This window comes from Giraffa tippelskirchi, chromosome 2 (genome assembly GCF_054371585.1).
Source record: "Giraffa tippelskirchi isolate mGirTip1 chromosome 2, T2T-mGirTip1v1.2.pri, whole genome shotgun sequence".
NCBI classification, from domain to species: domain Eukaryota; kingdom Metazoa; phylum Chordata; class Mammalia; order Artiodactyla; family Giraffidae; genus Giraffa; species Giraffa tippelskirchi.
This window is the reverse complement of record NC_137276.1, coordinates 27,656,449-27,676,264: the sequence shown is the minus strand read 5'-3', so window position 1 is coordinate 27,676,264 and position 19,816 is coordinate 27,656,449. Positions and strand designations below refer to the sequence as shown.

The 19,816-nt window shown below is 47.5% G+C and overlaps 1 protein-coding gene across 2 annotated transcripts; it reads right to left on the bottom strand.

The window, feature by feature from the left end:
* Positions 1 to 624: 624 nt before the first annotated feature.
* ACTR1A (actin related protein 1A) lies at positions 625 to 18,355 on the bottom strand. Of its 2 annotated transcripts, none has more exons than XM_081545260.1 (11): positions 18,229 to 18,355; positions 9,421 to 9,516; positions 8,522 to 8,672; positions 7,714 to 7,839; positions 6,795 to 6,919; positions 5,256 to 5,472; positions 4,476 to 4,568; positions 3,752 to 3,926; positions 3,595 to 3,656; positions 2,893 to 2,933; positions 625 to 2,430 (listed from the first exon to the last, which is right to left on the bottom strand). In XM_081545260.1, exons 3-11 carry the CDS (start codon positions 8,567 to 8,569, stop codon positions 2,328 to 2,330), a joined length of 990 nt encoding a protein of 329 aa, XP_081401386.1. In that variant the 5' UTR covers positions 8,570 to 8,672; positions 9,421 to 9,516; positions 18,229 to 18,355; the 3' UTR covers positions 625 to 2,327. The 2 variants fall into 2 exon arrangements, with proteins under 2 accessions (XP_081401386.1, XP_081401375.1); XM_081545249.1 differs by having other exon boundaries at positions 8,522 to 8,597; positions 9,452 to 9,516.
* Positions 18,356 to 19,816: the final 1,461 nt, after the last annotated feature.

Here is a 19,816-nt window from a genome sequence, read left to right as displayed (position 1 = left end):
AACTGACCTTAATTGGGAACCACTGCCCTAGACCAGTGGTTATTTGAAGGTCTGCATCACAGTTAAGAATGTAGTCTAGTGCTATATTGCCTGGGTTCAAATTCTAGCTAACAAAGGGCAGATTTGGGAGAAATTACATAATCTCTCTGTGGCTCTGTTTTGTCATCTGTAAAGTAACAAACATATTTGCATTTTACAGTTGTTGTGAGAATCAAATGGTTAACACTTGTAAAGTGCCTAGCAATTCCCACCCCTAACTGCTCAAGTATACAGGTTTAAAATGGAGAAGTGATTAATCAGAATATCTGAGCGTAGACCCCGGGAACTGAGTTTTAATAAGCTCCTGACTTCAGAGATGTGAAAAGCTGGCCTCTCATTGCAGGTGGAGTCTCATCCATGGGCTTGGGCATGTGTACAGGGCGTGGACTCAGTTCCTGGCCTGGTCTTTGGGCTTCTTTGTCAACAGCTTCTTTGCATCCACCTGACAGGCTGGGACTTGGGTGAACGTCTGGCCAAGTCTGGCTGGTGCAACAGTGCCCTCTAGAGGACAGACCAGGCCCAGTCTCAGGGCCCACAGCTCCTCCCTCCTCCCACCCTGCAACTGACTACAGACAGAGGCCCAGCTGATGTGTCTATTAGAACGAGTTTATTTAAGTACACTGGGCCCCACCAGGCAACATGGTTTGTGCGAGGCTGTGCAGGGGACAGGCTTGGGCTAAGAGGAGGGAGGTGAGCTGGTTAAGCACATTGCAGTCCGCGGGTCGCCACATTGCTTTCACACACACCTGCTGCTGCGGCCCACACCTGGCAGGGCCTTTGGTCGTTGGACGGCATGGGGTCGAGAATACTGCCTGGAATCTGGGATCGGGCAAGTGTTGGTGTCACGGGTGAGGGTGCCGGTGAATATCTGCTAGCCCCAGCTTTGCACCATCTGAGCTGAAGAGCCTTTGGACCCCTGCCAGGCCAGCCCAGTCCAGGGTAGGTGCCTGGCCCCACTGGACCAGAGGAGGTGAGCCTGAGCCCATCAGCTCCTGGCAGCCTGGTCTGGCCCCTCCCTCCCTGACCAAACAAATCCAAAGACAAGAATGGCACAAGTCAGCCAGAGGGGGCTGTCTGGCCTCTACAAGCTAGTCCCCCAGGGTCAGCTAGCATGGGAGAAGGCAGCTTGGTTAACTGCAGCTCTTTCTCCAGTCCTAAGGAGGCGGCATCCCCAACACCCCTCCTTTGCCAGGAGCCTCTGCCAAATGGTGATTCTACCTCCTATGTCAGAAAAATCCAACCACCAACTAGCCTGTTGATTCCAGGGCAGTGAGCAAGTGGAAGAGGGAGAAAGAAAGAGGCCGGAGTGACTGAATGTAGCCTCTGATCCCAAATGGTCATGAGGCCTATGGATACTGTCAGTTCACGTTGGCAGGGAGTGGCGGGGCCCTGAACGCTATGCTAAGCTTAGGTGCTGTAAACATTAGTGTGAACAGGGTGACTGGTGGGCGGGGCAATGAGCTCCCTCTCTCCAGTCCCCTAACTGAACAAACACTTCAATAAATAAAACTGAAGATGGCACTGCCCATGGATGGATGGAAAGCAAGTTAACAGGACCTGAGGCCAACAGGCTCCTGAAACTCTCCCGAGATCCCGATGGGGTTGGGGGTTGGAGCGGTAAGCCTGCCACTGATCAGAAGTAGCACTCCTTGCCCTCCTCAAGTGCCCAGTGTGGTCCTGGTCCCCAGGTGAAGTTGAGGGCATCCTGCCCACTCCTGACAGGGAAGTTTCAATAACAGCTCTTGGAGTGCTTCTCCAGCTTTCTAAACCCAAACTGCAACAAGACCAGACAAGAACTCAACCCTGGACTCAGGCCTCAGTCCACGATCAAGAGGCATCGAGAACAGAATGATGAACAAGGGGAGGCCGCAGGGCACCCTGGGTAGAGGGGGTGGGGTCAGCCCAGCCTAGGATGGGCAGCAGCAAGTGTCCCTGGGGTTGGTTTACCTCCCTCGCTGTCTCCCTGTGGTAGTAAACATAGTCCCACACAGCCAGACAAAGGCCCGGCTGACAGAGCAGGGCCCTCTGCCAGCACTCTTCCCTGTCAGGGGCCAGTTAGTGGTCAACCCCAGGTCTCAGGCCGTCGCCATCATGGGTAGTTCATCGTCCTTTCCGGGCCCTGAAATCCTGGGATCCCTGGGCCACACGGCACTCGCATATGTGCACACATTCACACCCACACACACACATTCATACACATAGGCAGTTCCTCGCAAACACTCCGACTCAAGAAAGCGAGTTTTAAAGTGGAGTTAACTTCAGAGAGAGGTGAAGACGATGTCCCAATATTAGAAGGTTTTCCTGTGGATGGACCGGGCACCATCTTCCTCATATTCCTTCTTAGAGACCCACATCTTCTTAAAGGTGTCCAGGGAGGCGAGAATGGAGCCCCTGGCGTGGAGGGAATCCAAAGGAATCATGTCAGAGATGGGGAGTGGATATCTGTGGAGCCAGCCAGTCCCCCTGGGTCAAACCAGACCAGGCTTTTCTTCAAAGGCCTGGGGTGGTGAGGCGTAATCAATGCCTCTGCAATAAGAGTCGGAGAAGGCAATGGCACCCCACTCCAGTACTCTTGCCTGGAAAATCCCATGGACGGAGGAGCCTGGTAGGCTGCAGTCCATGGGGTTGCTAAGAGTCGGACATGACTGAGCGACTTCACTTTCACTTTTCACTTTCATGCACTGGAGAAGGAAATGGCAACCCACTCCAGTGTTCTTGCCTGGAGAATCCCAGGGACGGGGGAGCCTGGTGGGCTGCCGTCTATAGGGTCGCACAGAGTCGGACACGACTGAGGTGACTTAGCAGCAGCAGCAATAAGAGTGCTCCACTCTTATTCCCAGAAGAGCTACTCACCCAATCCATGTGGAATACAGTCTCTCCTGCGGTGCAGATATCTGCCAGGATAGGTGGAAAGAGAAATCTGAGATGGCCTTCCTCCCTTCTCCCTTCCCCGTCTAACACTCGTCTCACGGCCAGTGAGAGTCAGTGGATACATTTCACACAACAACCTTTTAAGTTCTGTCCCTGCTGGACCCTGTGGCCTCTCTGGGGGGGTACCATTATCAGCCTGACACTCATCTGGAGAAACAGGCTTCTGGCAACCCGAAGTACCTATGGCTCCCAGGGAAGCAGGGGCTATCTGAAGGCAAGATCCAGCTCTGCTGGGGGCTGGTGAGGAGCAGATTGCATGGCAGGCACCACACTCCTCCACTTAGGGTCCCTCCTTCCTCAGGCAGGCCAACTCCCCTCAGCAGTCACTGAGGTGCTGGACTGTGTCACCAGGGAGCAGCTGAAGTCAAGCTCCTGTCAGTGTTAGCTTCCCTGATAGACTGCATGTCTAGCATCCTGCCACATCTGGGGATCAGAACTGCCCTGTTTGGTGAAGACCCATCATGAGGATGGGTCCCCCCTCTAGGAGGCCTCAGGGGCACAGTAGAAGCTGGGAGCCACCTGATGGTGCCTGGAAATCTTGGGCAGAGCAGGAGGGGAGGCCATGCCACGCAGTGCTTCAGACCCTTGGTGGCCCAGTTCGCCCACCCCCTGGCATGCTCCTACCCTGATCTTCACGTCTTTTGGAGCCAATTTCTTCACTTCACTCAATAGCCTGTCACCAAAACCTGAATAGGCAGGAAGGGAGAATCTCACATCAGTCCCCTGGGCCCAGCAGGATGTGGCAGCTTCCTTGGGTAGGGCCCTGAGAGCAAAGCCCAACCTTTGAAGAGGGTGGAGCCACCCGAGAGGACGATGTTGGAGAACAGCGTGCGCCGCAGGTCCATGTCAGACTTCTGGATGGCGAACACCAGCACCTCATGAATGCCCTCGCTCTCCTCGCCGATCAGGTCCGGCCTGAACAGCAGCTCAGGTGCCCGGAATCGGGAAGGACCAATCTGCGGGGTGGGGGGCAAGCGTCTCAGGCTCAGGTCCCTCTGCCCAGGGTTTAGTAACCAGGTGGCTCTGAAGGCCACGCTCAGAGAAGACTTTGTATGTCAAGAGCCGCAAGAAACAAAGATAGGGCTCCTGGGAACATAAAGGAACAACCAGCGCTCCTGGGAAACTAGAGAGAGGAAGCTCCTGTGTTTAATTCTAGCTCTGACATTTTCCAGCCAAGAGACTTGATAGATTCATTCATTTGTGGATATTTCCTCCTATCGGTGGAGGTCCAGGGGGCTGGAATTCACTCTATACTGTGCCTGAGTGGTTAAGGACAGCACTACACATCAACCTTCTAATCCCACAGGAGAACACCTCCTCCCCTCCACACAGGAGAAGCAAAGTCCCTGGCACCTCACCCTGGAGGAGACGCTGCAGCTCAACAGCTACACTGCTTCAGGCAGAGGGTGTAAAAGGACTGGGGCGCCTGCCTCCAGCCTCCCCGTGGGAAGTTCTCTTTGGGCTCAGTGCTTTTGGGACCTGAGGGGAGAGGTCCCTCCGCCTACCTCAATGGTGCTGCCGTCGGGCAGGTAGTATTGCGCCTTCTCTGTCTCTAGTGTCTCATCCTTCTGGGGGTTTATGGACAGGTAGCAGGCTCTCTGGAGAACCAAGCACAAGTCAGGCTGGCTGGAAAGCTGGTGCCTACCTGGTCAAAGTCCCCATCCATTGCAGTGACTGTCCTAAAGGTCATTAGAGCTGCATATCCTAAGTGCCACCTAGTGAAGCTGACCCAAACCTCCCCACCCCTTCTTAGGATGTGTCCCCACCTGCTCCACCTTCCTGGGGGCCAAGCGTGGCAAGTCAGCTTTCTGGATTTGAGTCTGAGACTACACCCTAATCTTAGTTCAGACTCAGGTGTCTTTTTCCTACTACTTGTATGGTTCTGGGCCCTGCCTACCCAGCTCAGAGGTCTCCCTGGAGCCGTAGATGACAGGAGGGTTCACTTAAAAAAAAAAAGCCGTCTGACTTCTTCAAGGATGTAAAAGAACATGTGTAATTTGTACATGATGTATAAAAAACATAATGAGCATGGGTGTGCTTATCACCCAGCTTAGGAAATACAGGCAGCTCCCTTTTGCCCACAAGACGGCAGCATTTTGGAAGGTCAATCCCTCGGTGTGAGGGGACTGGCTGGCAATCACACGGCCGCCAGGAGGCCTGGTCCAGAAGGACAGAGACCCATCTCCAGGGCAGAAGTTTAGCCACTCTTCACTCTAGGTCACGGAGGTCCTGGCTGCTGTTCCCGTTCCCTCTTCCAGCCCTGGGCCCATGGGGGCAGCACTTACTTCTTTTATGGCCTTGACAATCTCAAACTCGGAGGATGAGTGGAAATCATAGCCCTCCTTGCGCAGGTAGAGGCGAAGAAAGCGAGAGACGTCTCGGCCAGCGATGTCGATGCGCATGATGGAGTGGGGCATGGCAAAGCCCTCATAAATGGGCACAGCATGAGTGACGCCATCCCCCGAATCCAGCACCACACCCGTGGTCCTGCCGGTGGCATAACTGAAGCAAAGGGGGCACACCATCACTCACCCCTGCCTCCTCACTCTGGGAAGACTCTCATTTCTTGCTAGAGTTCAAGGTCAGCTGAACTAAAGCTGGGGCCTGCCTTCTCCAGAAGCCTCCGACTGGACTGAGTATGAAGGCAGCCTGAGCACTGAAGCAAGCAAGCCTGGAATGTCTGAAGGAAAGGAGCCGAGCCTCTCCAAGTGCCCCTTCTGCCCCCCCACCAGAAGAACAGGCCCTCCAACGGCAGGAGATGGCCTGGCCTTCCTCTGCTTCAGGGACCCAGCCTGCGGGACAGTTTTTACTCTCTAGACAAGAGGAAAAAACTTACAGGTCAGGCCAGAAAAGTGAATGAATTAAAACAAGAATATTTTTACTTGCATAAAAAACTAGCTTTTGGGGACTTCCCTGGTGGAGTGGCTAAGACTCTTTGCTCCCAATCCAGGGGGCCCAGGTTCGATCCCTAGTCAGAGAACTAAGATCCCACATGCTGTGCAATGTGGCCAAAATGTTAAAGAACCAACCAACCAACCAACTAGTTTTTTTCCCACATGGCCCTCTACGTCTATCCTTAAGTTTTTCTCTTGGTAAGGACAAGAGTACAGAGATATATTTCTGTGATGTGAGGGGGAAAAAACCCATAATGTTTCATAAACAGCACCTGACATTCAGCCTTCGTGTTGGATGACAGGCAATGGAGAAGGCTGTGAAGTCAGGTTTCCAAACCCTATCTAAAATGGCAGCTGCGATTTTCTTTCAGCTCCTGCTGATTTTTGCTCTAGAGGAATGCAGGCCCAGCATTATCAGATTGTCCCATTTTTTTTCAAAGAAGTCAGAAATTTTGATTTTGATAGGAAATGTCCCAATTTTTAAAGGTTGGCTCACAATTTTTCAGCAGGGTCAAACATGCCATCTGCAGGCTACCAATATATGATCTTGGCAATAGACCTAACCCTGGTGGGAGGCAGGCTGGGAGCAAGACAGGATGACGGGGGTGTTTTCATCACAAGCCTATCACCAGCCTTGCACAGTGCCTGGCTCAAGTAGGCCCTGAAAAAAAACACCTGAACTCATTGCAGGGGCCAGTAGGGAGAGCTGTTGCAGCACATAGCCTTCCCAGCAGGCTCAGCGGAGAGCCTTTGGCACCAGACCAGCAGGGAGGGCTGAGACTGGGAGATGCTCCCTTTCCCACCATCCATTACCGTCCCTGGCAGGGGTGCTTAGGGAGTTCTGCACCAACCCACAGCAGGGCCAGCCTCAATTCTGCCATAGGACTGCTTCCCCCCAGGGGCCAGGCTCGCCAGCCAGCTGTTACTCACAGGCTGAGCACAGCTTGCATGGAGATGAAAAGGGCTGGCACGTTGAAGGTCTCGAAGAAAACTTCAGCAGCTCGTTCCCGGTTTTTCCGTGGATTTAAAGGCGCCTCTGTCAGGAGCACAGGATGCTGGTGAAAGATGCCCAGACAGCAATCAGGGTAAGGACAGATTCCCAGCCCTCATTAGTACTGCATGGCTGGCTGGAGAGCCCACACGAACTTTGTCAGCCTCTCTCTAAAAGAGGGCTGGTGGGCTGGTCACTTACCGCCACCCAAGCCAGTTTCTCAACTTTCCAAATTCATACCCCCTTTAAAGTGTCATTCTATCCTCACCTTCTACTACCCTCTTGTCGTCCAAGATTCTTATATAGGCCCTTGTACCTTCTGGATAGCTCCAGGTGTCAAGATTTTGCTAAACTCTAAATTTGGAATTACTATGATAAAAGTAATATTTAAAAATTTTTTTCAAAATAGAAAATTAAATATCATTATTGATTATACTATTAAAAAACAGAATATATCCCTCTCCTGGAAATTCTGATAAGCCTAGCCAGCACCTTCCTTTGTGTTTCTGAGTTGAGAGTTCCTTCCTTAGAAACTAAAGAGTACAGGCTCCGAAGTCTGAAAGGCGTGGGTTTGAACCCCAGCTCTACCACTCTTCACTGGGTGATCACAGAAACACCACCTGGCTTCTCTGAACTTCTGTTCCCTTGTTTGTAAAATGGAGATAATAATACTACCTGTGCCTCATAGGGATGCTGTGAAGATTAAATGCAAACATGTCTGAAAAGCACATGCCTGATGCCTAGAACATAAGACACAAACGCTCAAGGCAGTTATCATTGTCATCTGCCTCATCTCTGGGGTAGGGCTTCTGTCTGCTCTGCATAGCCCACATGGCGCCCCACACACAGGACTCTCACCTCCTCTGAGAAAGTCTGCAGCTGGTCCTTAGAGTAGACGTACTGCCAGATGCGCTCCATGTCGTTCCAGTCTTTGACGATGCCGTGCTCCATGGGGTAGCGGATGGAGAGCAGCCCTCGGTGCTCCTGGGGGCAGAGAGCAGTGCTTGCAGCCACAGCCAGCCTCTCAGCAGGACTGCCGGGTGGACCCCACAATCTGCAACCATGGCTAAGGGTGGACCCACCCATCCTCCAAGTCCCTAAACTGTATGCTGTGAACTGTGTTCAGTGCCCAACCAGCTGGCAAAGGTTAGGGCTTCTGCCTTTCCGTGGGCCCCTGGGTGGCATCCTCCTCACTGTCTGGTCCCAGGACACAATCTCCTGGCATCTGCAGCCAAGGTTGGCAACAAAGATTCTGTTGTTCTACTTCTAGAAGCTGCCAGAGGGTTCTCCCAAACTGTGCTAATTAACTTATCCCCAGGGTACCCCAGCCAGGATCTCCCCTCAATCACTTTTGCCAAAAAATAACCAAGCCAGTCAATTTGATTATTGGCAACATAGTGATAGAAGGAAGGCAAAAGCCCTTTTTTCTGGACTGGTCTCTGTTTCCCAAAGTGGGGTTCCAGATATTTCCTCTCCAAAACCAGAGGCTGTTCCTGGGAGAAATAAACCAGCTAGGTTTATTCTCTTTAGAATGAGAGAGTGAAAGGGGAGATTTCAAGAGGAAATTGTTTCTTTTACTCATGTCCCTCTGTCGGATACTGCCTGCGTGGGGAATAGTGAAGGTCCCCTGCTGGCTTGAGGTTTCTTCAGTAGGACATGGGATTACCTCGGCTTTGGGGCCAATGAAGATGTCACCTTCGAGGGCGCCTGCCATGACACGAACGTGCTTGGGTCTGCCCACACTACAAGAGAGAGCGGGGAAGACTATTACTTCTCATGTCATGACGCAACACATGACAGAACACAGGAAAGATGTACTAATGCATGTATTTGGATGGGAAGAAATATACTCAATTCTACTGTGACTGTCACTGAGGAATGCACTTCCCACAATTTCTATAATGAACATTTTTTTGTATTTATTCATTAGTATACTATTTCATATATTTATTATATTTATAAGTTATCAAATTTGGGAGGATTCAATATCCCTAGTTCTTCTCTTTCCCCAATGTATGTACAGATCAAGAGAGACAAGGAAACAAGAGTTCATTTAGAACGATTAACTCAAAAAGTTTTTGTCTCCTTAGCCTCCTGCCCAGGCCTTCTATGAAGGATAACTGTGATGCTGTAACTGGGAGATGGCCTTCCTCCTTTCTCCACTGCTTTGACCCCTTTCCCAGGTGCCTGTGCCCTTTTCCTGCCTGCAGCATCTCTGCCTTAGTAAAATAGTGCTGAGAAAAAGACTCATTCTCCCTAGAATGGTAGGTACGGTTTAATGTCAAACTCCATTCTGAGTGACAGGAGAATTTTAAGAAGAGGACTCCATTCTGAGACTGTCATCCAAATAAGTAAGTCACCAATGATAACATTTTTGGCATCAGATAAAAAAAAACCCAAAAAACTGCCTCTCAATTGTACCATGCAGGCAAGTTTGCTTACTGCAAAAGCCAGCTCTTGTCCCTTGCTTGTTGTTGTTTTGAATACCAAGGCTGACCCAAATGAGAGATCTTTTCCCCCTAAAAGATGGAGGGCTGATATCATAACAAAACTGACAAGACTTACAAGCTTCTGACTAAGCTATAGAATGACTTACTAGTTTGGGAAGCAGTATTTGGGGATCTGATCACCAGCAAAACCAGCTTTAATCACACCGGATCCCTGAGGAGAGAAAGAGAAGTCAGACTATCACACAAACAAGAGGAGATACATATCACACCGTATGTATAATATGGTTCCACCTTTATTTTATTTTTTTATTTTTATTTTCAAATTGCCAACATCCCCTGGGTCATTGAAAAAGCAAGAGAGTTCCAGAAAAACATCTATTTCTGCTTTATTGACTATGCCAAAGCCTTTGACTATGTGGAGCACAATAAACTGTGGAAAATTCTGAAAGAGATGGGAATACCAGACCACCTGACCTGTCTCTTGAGAAACCTGTATGCAAGTCAGAAAGCAACAGTTAGAACTGGACATGGAACAACAGACTGGTTCCAAATAGGAAAAGGAGTACGTCAAGGCTGTATATTGTCACCCTGCTTATTTAACTTATATGCAGAGTACATCATGAGAAATGCTGGGCTGGAAGAAGCACAAGCTGGAATCAAGATTACCGGAGAAATATCAATAACCTCAGATATGCAGATGACACTACCCTTATGGCAGAAAGTGAAGAAGAACTAAAGAGCCTCTTGATGAAAGTGAAAGAGGAGAGTGAAAAAGTTGGCTTAAAGCTCAATGTTCAGAAAACTAAGATCATGGCACCTGGTTTCATCACTTCATGGGAAATGGATGGGGAAACAGTGTGAGACTTTTATTTTTTTGGGCTCCAAAATCACTGCAGATGGTGATTACAGCCATGAAATTAAAAGACGCTTACTACTTGGAAGGAAGGTTATGACCAACCTAGATAGCATATTTAAAAACAGAGACATTACTTTGCCAATAAAGGTCCGTCTAGTCAAGGCTATGGTTTTTCCAGTGGTCATGTATGGATGTGAGAGTTGGACGGTGAAGAAAGCTGAGCGCAGAAGAATTGATGCTTTTGAACTGTAGTGTTGGAGAAGACTCTTGAGAGTCCCTTGGACTGCAAGGAGATCCAACCAGTCCATCCTAAAGGAGATCAGCCCTGGGTGTTCATTGCAAGGACTGATGTTGAAGCTGAAACTCCAATACTTTGGCCACCTGATGCGAAGAGCTGACTCACTGGAAAAGACCCTGATGCTGGGAAGGATTGGGGGCAGGAGGAGAAGGGGACGACAGAGGATGAGATGGTTGGATGGCATCACCGACTCGATGGACATGGGTTTGGGTAAACTCTGGGAGTTGGTGATGGACAGGGAGGCCTGGCGTGCTACGATTCACAGGGTCGCAAAAAGTCGGACACGACTGAGCGACTGAACTGAACCTTTATTTTAGAAAGAGAAAGGACCTTATATTTATGTATAATATATCCACTCATATGAGGATTTGTACAGTGAATGCATGCCAAAGGGAGGGCACTGGAGCTGGGAATGGTGAGGGGAATTTCTACTGCACACTCTATTTGATTTTTGTTTGTTTGTTTGTTTTTTGATGAGCATAGTTTGTTTTTTTTTATTTATTTTTTTTAATAAATTTATTTATTTTAGTTGGGGGCTAATTACTTTACAATATTGTAATAGTTTTTGCCATACATTGACATGAATCAGCCATGGGTCTATTTGATTTTTATGTATTCTTCGTCTTTTCTACATTGAACATGTTTACTTTTGGAATTAAAAATAATATTAATAAAGGGAAGAAAAGGAAAAGGCTTGAGGACAGAAGAGGAAAGTACCTAGAAGCACAAAGCAGTAGAGTTTAGGAACATAACCAAGGTGGGAACGGCACACAGTTCTGCTAAACCATCAAGGAGTGCTCGTCTAAGCTACCTTCCCAGCTCAGACCTGAACTGTCCCTGCCCTCCAGGGCCTCTCTATGACAGACACACCTTGAGAGCACTGCCATACTTGAAGCTAACTCCCATATGACATATGTCATCTGGTTCTGACTGCAGGGGCAGACTACAATGATTTGTGGGGGGGTCGTAGTAGTTGTTTTGCCTTTTCACTGTGCTTTGCTGTACTCATTGGTCTCTTGAGGGTAAAGAGCAGAAGAGCCCTTAAGGACTCTGAGAAGAATCTGCTGTCTCCCACCATCATCTCAGGTACCACATGGGCCCAGCCAAAGTAAACATTGACTCTGGACATCAACTCCATGCAAGACAGATGTTGAGGCTTGATGCTGCCTGCAGATCACCCTGTTCTCTTCCTTCTTAATTCTTCTACCACTACACTGGGTACCCTTGTCGTTCCACCCCCAACACAGTTGCAGCTCCAAGTGCAGCAAGCCGTCTCCTGCTGCCTGTCGACAACTTCTCCTGGGGTGGAGTGTAATGTTTCCAGAACACACAAGCATTAAACACATCAGGAGATGCTATATAGCCAAGATTACCTTGGTACCAAAGGCTTCCCAGCAACACCCCTGGATCCATCTGTCTTTTTTATTCCTGCTTTTTTGTAAGAGCAGGATGAGGGGGTAGGTGACTGATCCTAGCGAGGGAGGAGGAAGGAGGTAAGAAGTAGTTGAAGGACAGGGAAAGAGGTGTGGGGGGAGAGCAGGGCAAGCCAGTTCTCTAAGACAGCAAGAACTTCTGCCAACAGAAAAAACAAGAGACAATGTGCAAACTCATTGGTCTGGGCAGAACAGCAAGGAGCCTGGAAAAGGTACAGCTGTAAACTGAGCTGAAAGACCGGGAAGGAGGGAGGACTATCCTACTGCAAACCCAAGGGCTTGGGGACAGTGGTGCAGCTAGTGAGAAGAAAATCGTACAAGAGAATGTGGGGATCTTGTTAGCTCAGGCTTCCGATAATTGCCCACTGCCTTCATCTGGGTGTGGTGATGCTAACAGACTAATTGGATCTCCTGGCAGGAGTTGAAAATGAGAAAAGTAAAGATGAAATATGTGCTTCAGACTCTAGATTTTTTTTTTTTGACGACACTGATTACTTTTTTTTTTTTTTTAATATTTATTTATTTGGCTGCACCAGGTCTTAGCTGCAGCATGTGGCATCTTTTAGTTGTGGCATGTGGGATCTAGTTCCCCAACCAGGGATTGAACCCAGGCCCCTTGCCTTGGGAGTATGGAGTCTTAGCCAATGGACCACCAGGGATTCTCTGAGATATTTCTAAGAGATGATTTTCCTGGAGATTTGATTTTGAGTTTGCTAACAAGAGGGCTAGAGTTTGAGTGACAAGGCAGATTAAGACATTAGATTCTTTTCTTTCTCCCTGTCCTTCCCAGCAAGAATATAACAGGCCCAGTTCAAATATCACTGCCTTCCTCCTGAAGGATAATCTCCAGTTGGAATTTGTTATCCTCTTCCTATTACCTTCCCCAAATCATCATTACCTGTTTCACTAGGCAGCATGAATTTCATTCTGCTTTCTAATTTACTGTTTACACTTTTGTCTCTTTTCAGCACAAATTCCTTGAGGTCAGAGACTTTGTATATCAGCAGTATCTGACATTTGCAGGGTACTCGGCTAGATAGTGGCTAACTAAAATGAAAACCAAGCTCAAACGATTGGCAGATGAAGCCGAAAGTATGGAACCTGAATGAGCAGCTGGAATGTCAGAAGCCCCAGGCAGAGGTGGTACAGGGAAGGTGAAGACAGTCTTGGGAATGACACACAAGGTAGAACCGGACCCAGCTTGTCCCTGCAGCCCCATGAGCTGGCTTGGCAGGCCAAGTGTCAGGTGAAAAATGGGTGGGGACAGGGGAAGTGGCTGAGTTGCCTCTATTCTGTTCAAGCCATACCAAGAGAGCATACAAAGGGGTCATGTCAATTTCTTTAATAGTATTTGTAACTAGGAACTGTATACTTGGCAAATGAGCTGCCACTCTTTGTTATTCACTTGGTCAAAACCAAGTAAACAAATGCCTACATTTGAAAAAGTAATCTCATTAAATATTTGATTTTTGGGACTTGAGTCTGCTGCCATCCAACTCTGACCATTCTCCTTCTGATGCAGGCAAACAAATAGCAAATTCCTCAGCATGGTTCTAGTAGTACCTGCTGGCTATCGACCCTGTGGCTTGGGCAACTTTACCCTAAGCACTGATTATTCTTAACATGCTGGGAAGAAGGCTGGTTGTCTGCCATTTAACACTGCGAGGTGGAGCCTCAGATTCTTGGACACTGGTAGCCTATTCTGGCCCAAAGACATATTTTGTTTGGTCCACAAAGTAGTTTTTTAAAAACAACTTTATTGAGATAAAATTCACATACCACACAATTTACCCATTTAAGGTGCATAATCCAATGGTTCTTAGTGTATTCACAGAGCTGAACAATCATAACTGCAACCTAATTTTAGAACTTTTCATCATCCCCCCCAAGAAACCCTGTACCCATTAGCAGCCACTCTCCACCCTTACTAACCTCCACCCTAGGCAACCACTAACGTACTTTCTATCTCCACAGACCACAAACTCGTTTTACATTAACTTCCAACAGTTAAAAATTAGAGATTTTAAGACTTCCCTGGTGGTCCAGTGGTTAAGATTCCATGGTTCCAACATAGGGGGCAAGGGGTTGATCCCTGGTCGGGGAACTAAGATCCCACATGCCACCTGGTGTGGCCAAAAAATAAAAATTAAAAAACACTAGAGATTGCATATGAAATTAACACTTCTGATTTCCCTTGAAAAATGAGAAAAATCTGGTAACAATGGGCCTGCATTCCTGCATGGGGACAACCTGCTGGAAATGAGAAGTAGCTGGCCCTTTGGTCAAGCATGCTCAATGCACCTTTCAGATTTCTCACTTATTAAGACTACCTTCTCCTCATCCCCCTGTCCCTCCTCCGCCTTTTTAACATATCTGCTTGGCCTCCCCAGGCATTGAGTTTGAGACCCCTATTCTAGACATTCTTTCCAGCTTGTGAAGCACATCCATAGCTCTCAAAATACACATAATTGAGTATAATCTATAAGCCACCTTCTCTTCCCTCTCTCCACCAAACTAGGGAGGATTCTCACAGCAGTTGTACAAACAACAGGTTGAAAGTCATACCACAAGTGATGGTGTTAAATAAATACACTGACTTCATTTCCTCGGCTAATTCTAGTGTCCCTTAAACTTCAGTGAAACAACAGATCTTAAGAGCTGATGACAAACTGTTAAAAAAGAGAGAGAAAATTATTGAAATTTGATACTGACTAGATATTTGATGACATTAAGGAATTACTGTTCATTTTATTAGCTTTGATAATAGTATATTGGTTATGTTTTTAAAAGTTTGTGAAAGAGGGAAGTGGGTGGGTATGTAGCTAAAAAGATTGGTCAAGAGTTGATAACTGTTACAGTTAGATGATGGATACATGGATGTTTGTTATAACATTTCCCCTCCTTTTGTTTATATTTGAAATTTTTTACACTAAGGAAGGGCTTCCCTGGTGGTTCAGCAGTTAAGAATCAGGATGCCAGTGCAGGAGCTGTGGGTTCAGTCCATGAATCTGGAAAATCCCCTGGAGACCGACATGGCAACCCACTCCAGTATTCTTGCCTGGAAAACCCCATGGACAGAGGAGCCTGGCAGGCTACAGTCCATGGGGGTCACAAACAGTCAGACACAATTTAGCAACTAAACCACCACCACCACCAGAATAAGGAGAGCTAGCAAATAAGATGATAGCAGCTAAGTAAAAATTCAAAACATAAATACTATATACACACACATTACAAAATACATGTGTCCATAAAATCAGAAAGAAAGGAGCACATTAATTTTACAATGAGGTTTGCTTCCGGGGTTATGTATGGACCAGAAAGAACAGATGGGATTATGGATGGGTACAAAGAGGCTTCAATTATATCTGTAGTGTTTTATGTCCTAAAAACATCTGAAGCAAATTTGGCAAATGACAACATTTATTAAATCAAGGTGGAGGACACATGCTACATAGGTGCTTGTTATATACGTCTCTGAACTTTTCCGTGTGTTTAAAGTATCTCACTTTTCAAAAAGGGGGCCAAAGCATAATGACCCCCCAAAACAGTAAAACTCTTAGCTTGAAAAACTTGTAGAGATCTGATATTACTCCTGCATTTAGGCCCGCATAGTATGGCCAGAAAAGATAATTTTAAGATTGGCCATAATGTTGATTCATTTTATAGAAGTATTTAACCTTCAAGATCCTCCCAAAGATTTGAGCTTCAGAATAAATATAGTATTCCAATTAAAGTGTTGTAGTCCTGGGAGTGGCCCTTCTCATTCTTGTACTACTATCTGTGATATGACTTTGGGAAGAACAACATGTTTAGTTTTTTTAAATATATTTTTTTTCTGTCGTTGTCATTAAATCATGCATGCACATATGCATACACACACCCCCATCTTCTTCATTAAATTCTGATTAATCGATTTGGTCCCAGAATTCTATGAAAGGGGTGGTCAACAACTGTCTTAAGACTGGGAAAGGCTGTGAACTGATAACGGGGCTGTTCTCTCTTTTCCTTGCTTTCTTTGTTCTTCTGTCTTTTAATTACACTCTCCTTAGCACAGAAATAAAATTGTGGCAGCATGATAAGCTATGGAGCTGTTAAATCTGCTAGAGACACGTTATTCTCACAATATAAAGCTGGCTCAAATATTTTAAATGATTTACTGGAAGATAGTAAATTCTAGTGGGAAAATTATTTAAGTTTCTCCTATTTCACCTTTTGGTGGGATTGCTGGCATAGTAAAGGCAACGTTTTCCCGGAGAAAAAATAGAAAAAAACGTCTATTCCTTAAGTATTCAATGAAAGAGTACCGCTGCTTTGATGCATTTCAAATACACTATCAAGAATGAGAAAGAAGGAACTAAGAAGGATTTGCTTAAGTGACATAAAGAAAATGGTTGAAGATATCACCGCTGCCCAACAATTCTAGAAGCAAAAGGTCTGGTGGGATGGACAGACTGCTCCTTTTGCACTGCTGATGAAAACAGGAAATTGCTAATTTCTATTTTTCTTTCTTTTTAAAACCAAGAAAAAGGCACATGAAGCATACACAAACTGGCTGAAGACAGAATTAGTAGTGTTCTCTGAAAATCAACATCAAGAACAAAGAGCTCCGCTCAACCTTATGCAGTAACTAGTCCTCCCTCCCATCCTTTTTTTATTTAGGGACATCTTTGTTACTGTGATAGAGATTTTCAGCCATTTATCCCCCCCACCCATCAATAAAAATTAAAAATCCAATGTGCACCTAGTGGTGCCAGGCCCTAGATATTGTATGTGTGGAGGGAACTGGGGAACCAGAGATTAAGGAAAAATGAAGGATTACCTAGCATCTTTTCCCACCCAGATTCAATAGCCTAAGGAAGGAGATCCACGACCCTCCCTGCCCTGACCGCCCAAATCCTCCCCAAAATGAGGTGTCTCACTGAGCTCAACCTTTTTCCGGGAGAGAAGGAAAGCTAGCCAAAGAAGCACCTTTCCTTGGAAAAAGTGAGGAATTAAGAACTCAATCTCAAATTCAGTCTTGGCTCTTCAATTCACAAGCCAGGTGGTTTGAATACTGTTATTTAACCTCTCTACGACTCATTTTTCTGTATATTCCGAGTCCTATCTACCTATCAGTGTTTAAGCTTGAATGAGATGATGCAGACGAAAGGACCTTGCAAGTGCCAACGGTCCCAAGGACTGAATCAAGAGACGAATCTGAGTCAGCTTAAGACACAGGGAATTCGCAATTCTGCCTTAGTAGAGGGACTCAGAGGGGACTAGAAAGGTAGCAACCAATCTCGGTTGGACCAAACCTTTGAGTGGAAGACAGACATCCACTTTTTAAATAACTGCTTCCATTTAGATTCTTTCCATTTGTGACTATCGATGCATTTGCGTGGGTGAATAACGGATAAAGCACTGGATTAATGTGCGACCTTGGGCTCACTTTACCTTTTTGCGCTTCAGTTTTCTCATTTGTAAAACGAGGATCAAAATCCTGCCTTAACTATTCACCAGGTTTTTGTGAAGATCCAATTGAAATGTATGCGAACCCCCCGTGTAAGCGCTGGAGCGCCTGGCAAGTATTATGTTTAGTAATTTTTACCCCCAGCAACTAGGCGTTCCAAAGAGGAAGGTACCTCCCTGCTTGCTTTGTCATTCGCCGTTCTTCTCGACCTTTATTAACGCTGTAATTTATAATCACAGAAATAACTGAAATCCTCAGGCCATTTCTGGCATCACACCCTCGGACCCCACCCAGAAACACCGCCAAGCCTCCCTGCCGGCTGGGACCGAAGGAAACTTAGCCCTTCTCCACCCGCCGGCGGGCCCTAGCCCGTCTGTCCCCTCCACTGGGAGTCCCCGAAACCAATCACAACAGCCCTCGTGCACTGCACCGCCCTTAGAGAAGGGAAACACTATGGCGGCCCGGAAGAACGGCAGGGGCGCAAGCCAATCACTGCAGAAGGCTGCCCTCATCCGGCAAGGCCCAGAGGCGGGGTCAGCGGTCAAGATGGACAGCCAGAGCAGCCAATAGAGTTATCGAAAACTGGGGAGGGGCGGGCGCCGGGGGCTCACAGAGCGGTTAAGGCCCCTCGAGTCAAGGGCCCAAGGACCCTGCTAGGACTATAACCCTTCCCTTTATCCATCCCAAGGTTCTCCATCCCATGGTTGCTGGCCAGCTGGTCGCCCTATCTGCGGACTACGGGTCGAGGGAGGAGAGAGGCGGCGGCGGCTGAACCCGCCTGACAGGCCGGGCCAGTGACAAAGAACCAGCAGCCCAGACTGAAACATGGGAAGCGATCCCTTCGGGGAGGAGAGCATAAGCCCTGCTAGGGAGATGCAACTCACGTTGTCGATCACGACAGGCTGGTTGGCGATTACATCGTAGGACTCCATGGCAGAAGAACCTCTCCTTCCGAGGAAGGAACTGCCAGCCCGGTCCGCCGCTAACGCCACTCACACGCATGCGCAGTCTAGCCGCCGGCACGGGGCTGCCGGGGAGCGGCCCGACCTCACTTTCGAAGAACTACAATACCCAATATGCTTTGCACCTGAGTTAGCAAGCCAGCCAGCCTCGGAACCCCGCCTAGTTTAAGGAAGGGAGCGTCGCGTTTCGACGCACAGTACCCTGGGCTTTGTAGTTTCTGTAGGTAAATAGAAGGGTACGCCTATTGATGGTTGCAATTGCATGTCTGGATCTGTAGTCCCTTTGAAGGGATTCTCAGTGCATGCTGAAATATGTAGTCTTCAGTATCGTCTGTAGTTCGGTTTGGATTGATCAGTAACTCGTGAATGTTTGAATTTTACAGGCTAGTCCTTCCACTCCTCACCACTTCCCCTGGACGATGTGAGGTTGCGATGTTTTTATATGGGTCTGCTGCTGCTAAATCGCTTCAGTCGTGTCCGACTCTGTGCGACCCCATAGACAGCAGCCCAGCAGGCTCCGTCGTCCCTGGGATTGTCCACGCAAGAACACTGGAGTGGGCTGCCATTTCCTTCTCCAATGCATGAAAGTGAAAAGTGAAAGTGAAGTCGCTCAGTCGTGTCTGACTCTGAGCGACCCCATGGACTGCAGCCTACCAGGCTCCTCCATCCATGGGATTTTCCAGGCAAGAGTACTGGAGTGGGTTGCCATTGCCTTCTCCGTTATATGGGTCTATAAGACATTAATAAACATCTACCACCTTCTTCGTCTAATAAAAGGAAATTTTAGTATACATACAGGTGAGGAATATATTCCTAGAGCAAAGGAAAGTATATTGCATAAAGCTTGCTTTTTTTGAAAAAAAAAAAGTATATTTTCGTTCAGTTCAGCTCAGTCGTGTCCGACTCTTTGCGACCCCGTGAACCGCAGCACGCCAGGCTTCCCTGTCCATCACCAACTCCTGGAGCTTACTCAAACTCATGTCCATTGAGTCAGTGATGCCTTCCAAACGTCTCATCCTCTGTCGTCCCCTTCTCCTGCCGCCTTCAATCTTTCCCAGCATCAGGGTCTTTTCCAATGAGTCAGTTCTTCACATCAGGTGGCCAAAGTACTGGAAATAATCAACAAAATATTTTTTGTTGATTTTCTCATTTTTTCCTGGAAAGGTGTAAACTTGGCAACATACTAGTATTGGCCTGAAGACTGACATTTGGAACTACTGGTATATGATCTTTTGGTCATTAAAACATCGTTCATCTAATAGCTTCAGGAACTGTTCTCTCTCTCTCTCTTTAGTCGCTAAGTCGTGTCCGACTCTTGTGACCCCATAGATTTGTAGCCTGCCAGGATCCTTTGTCCATGGGATTCTCCAGGCAAGAACACTGGAGTGGGTTGCCATTTCCTTCTCCAAGGGATCTTCCCGACCCAGGGATCGAACCCAGGTCTCCTGCACTGCAGGCAGATTCTTTACCGACTGAGCTGGGAGGGAAGCCCAGGAACTGCTCTAGTATA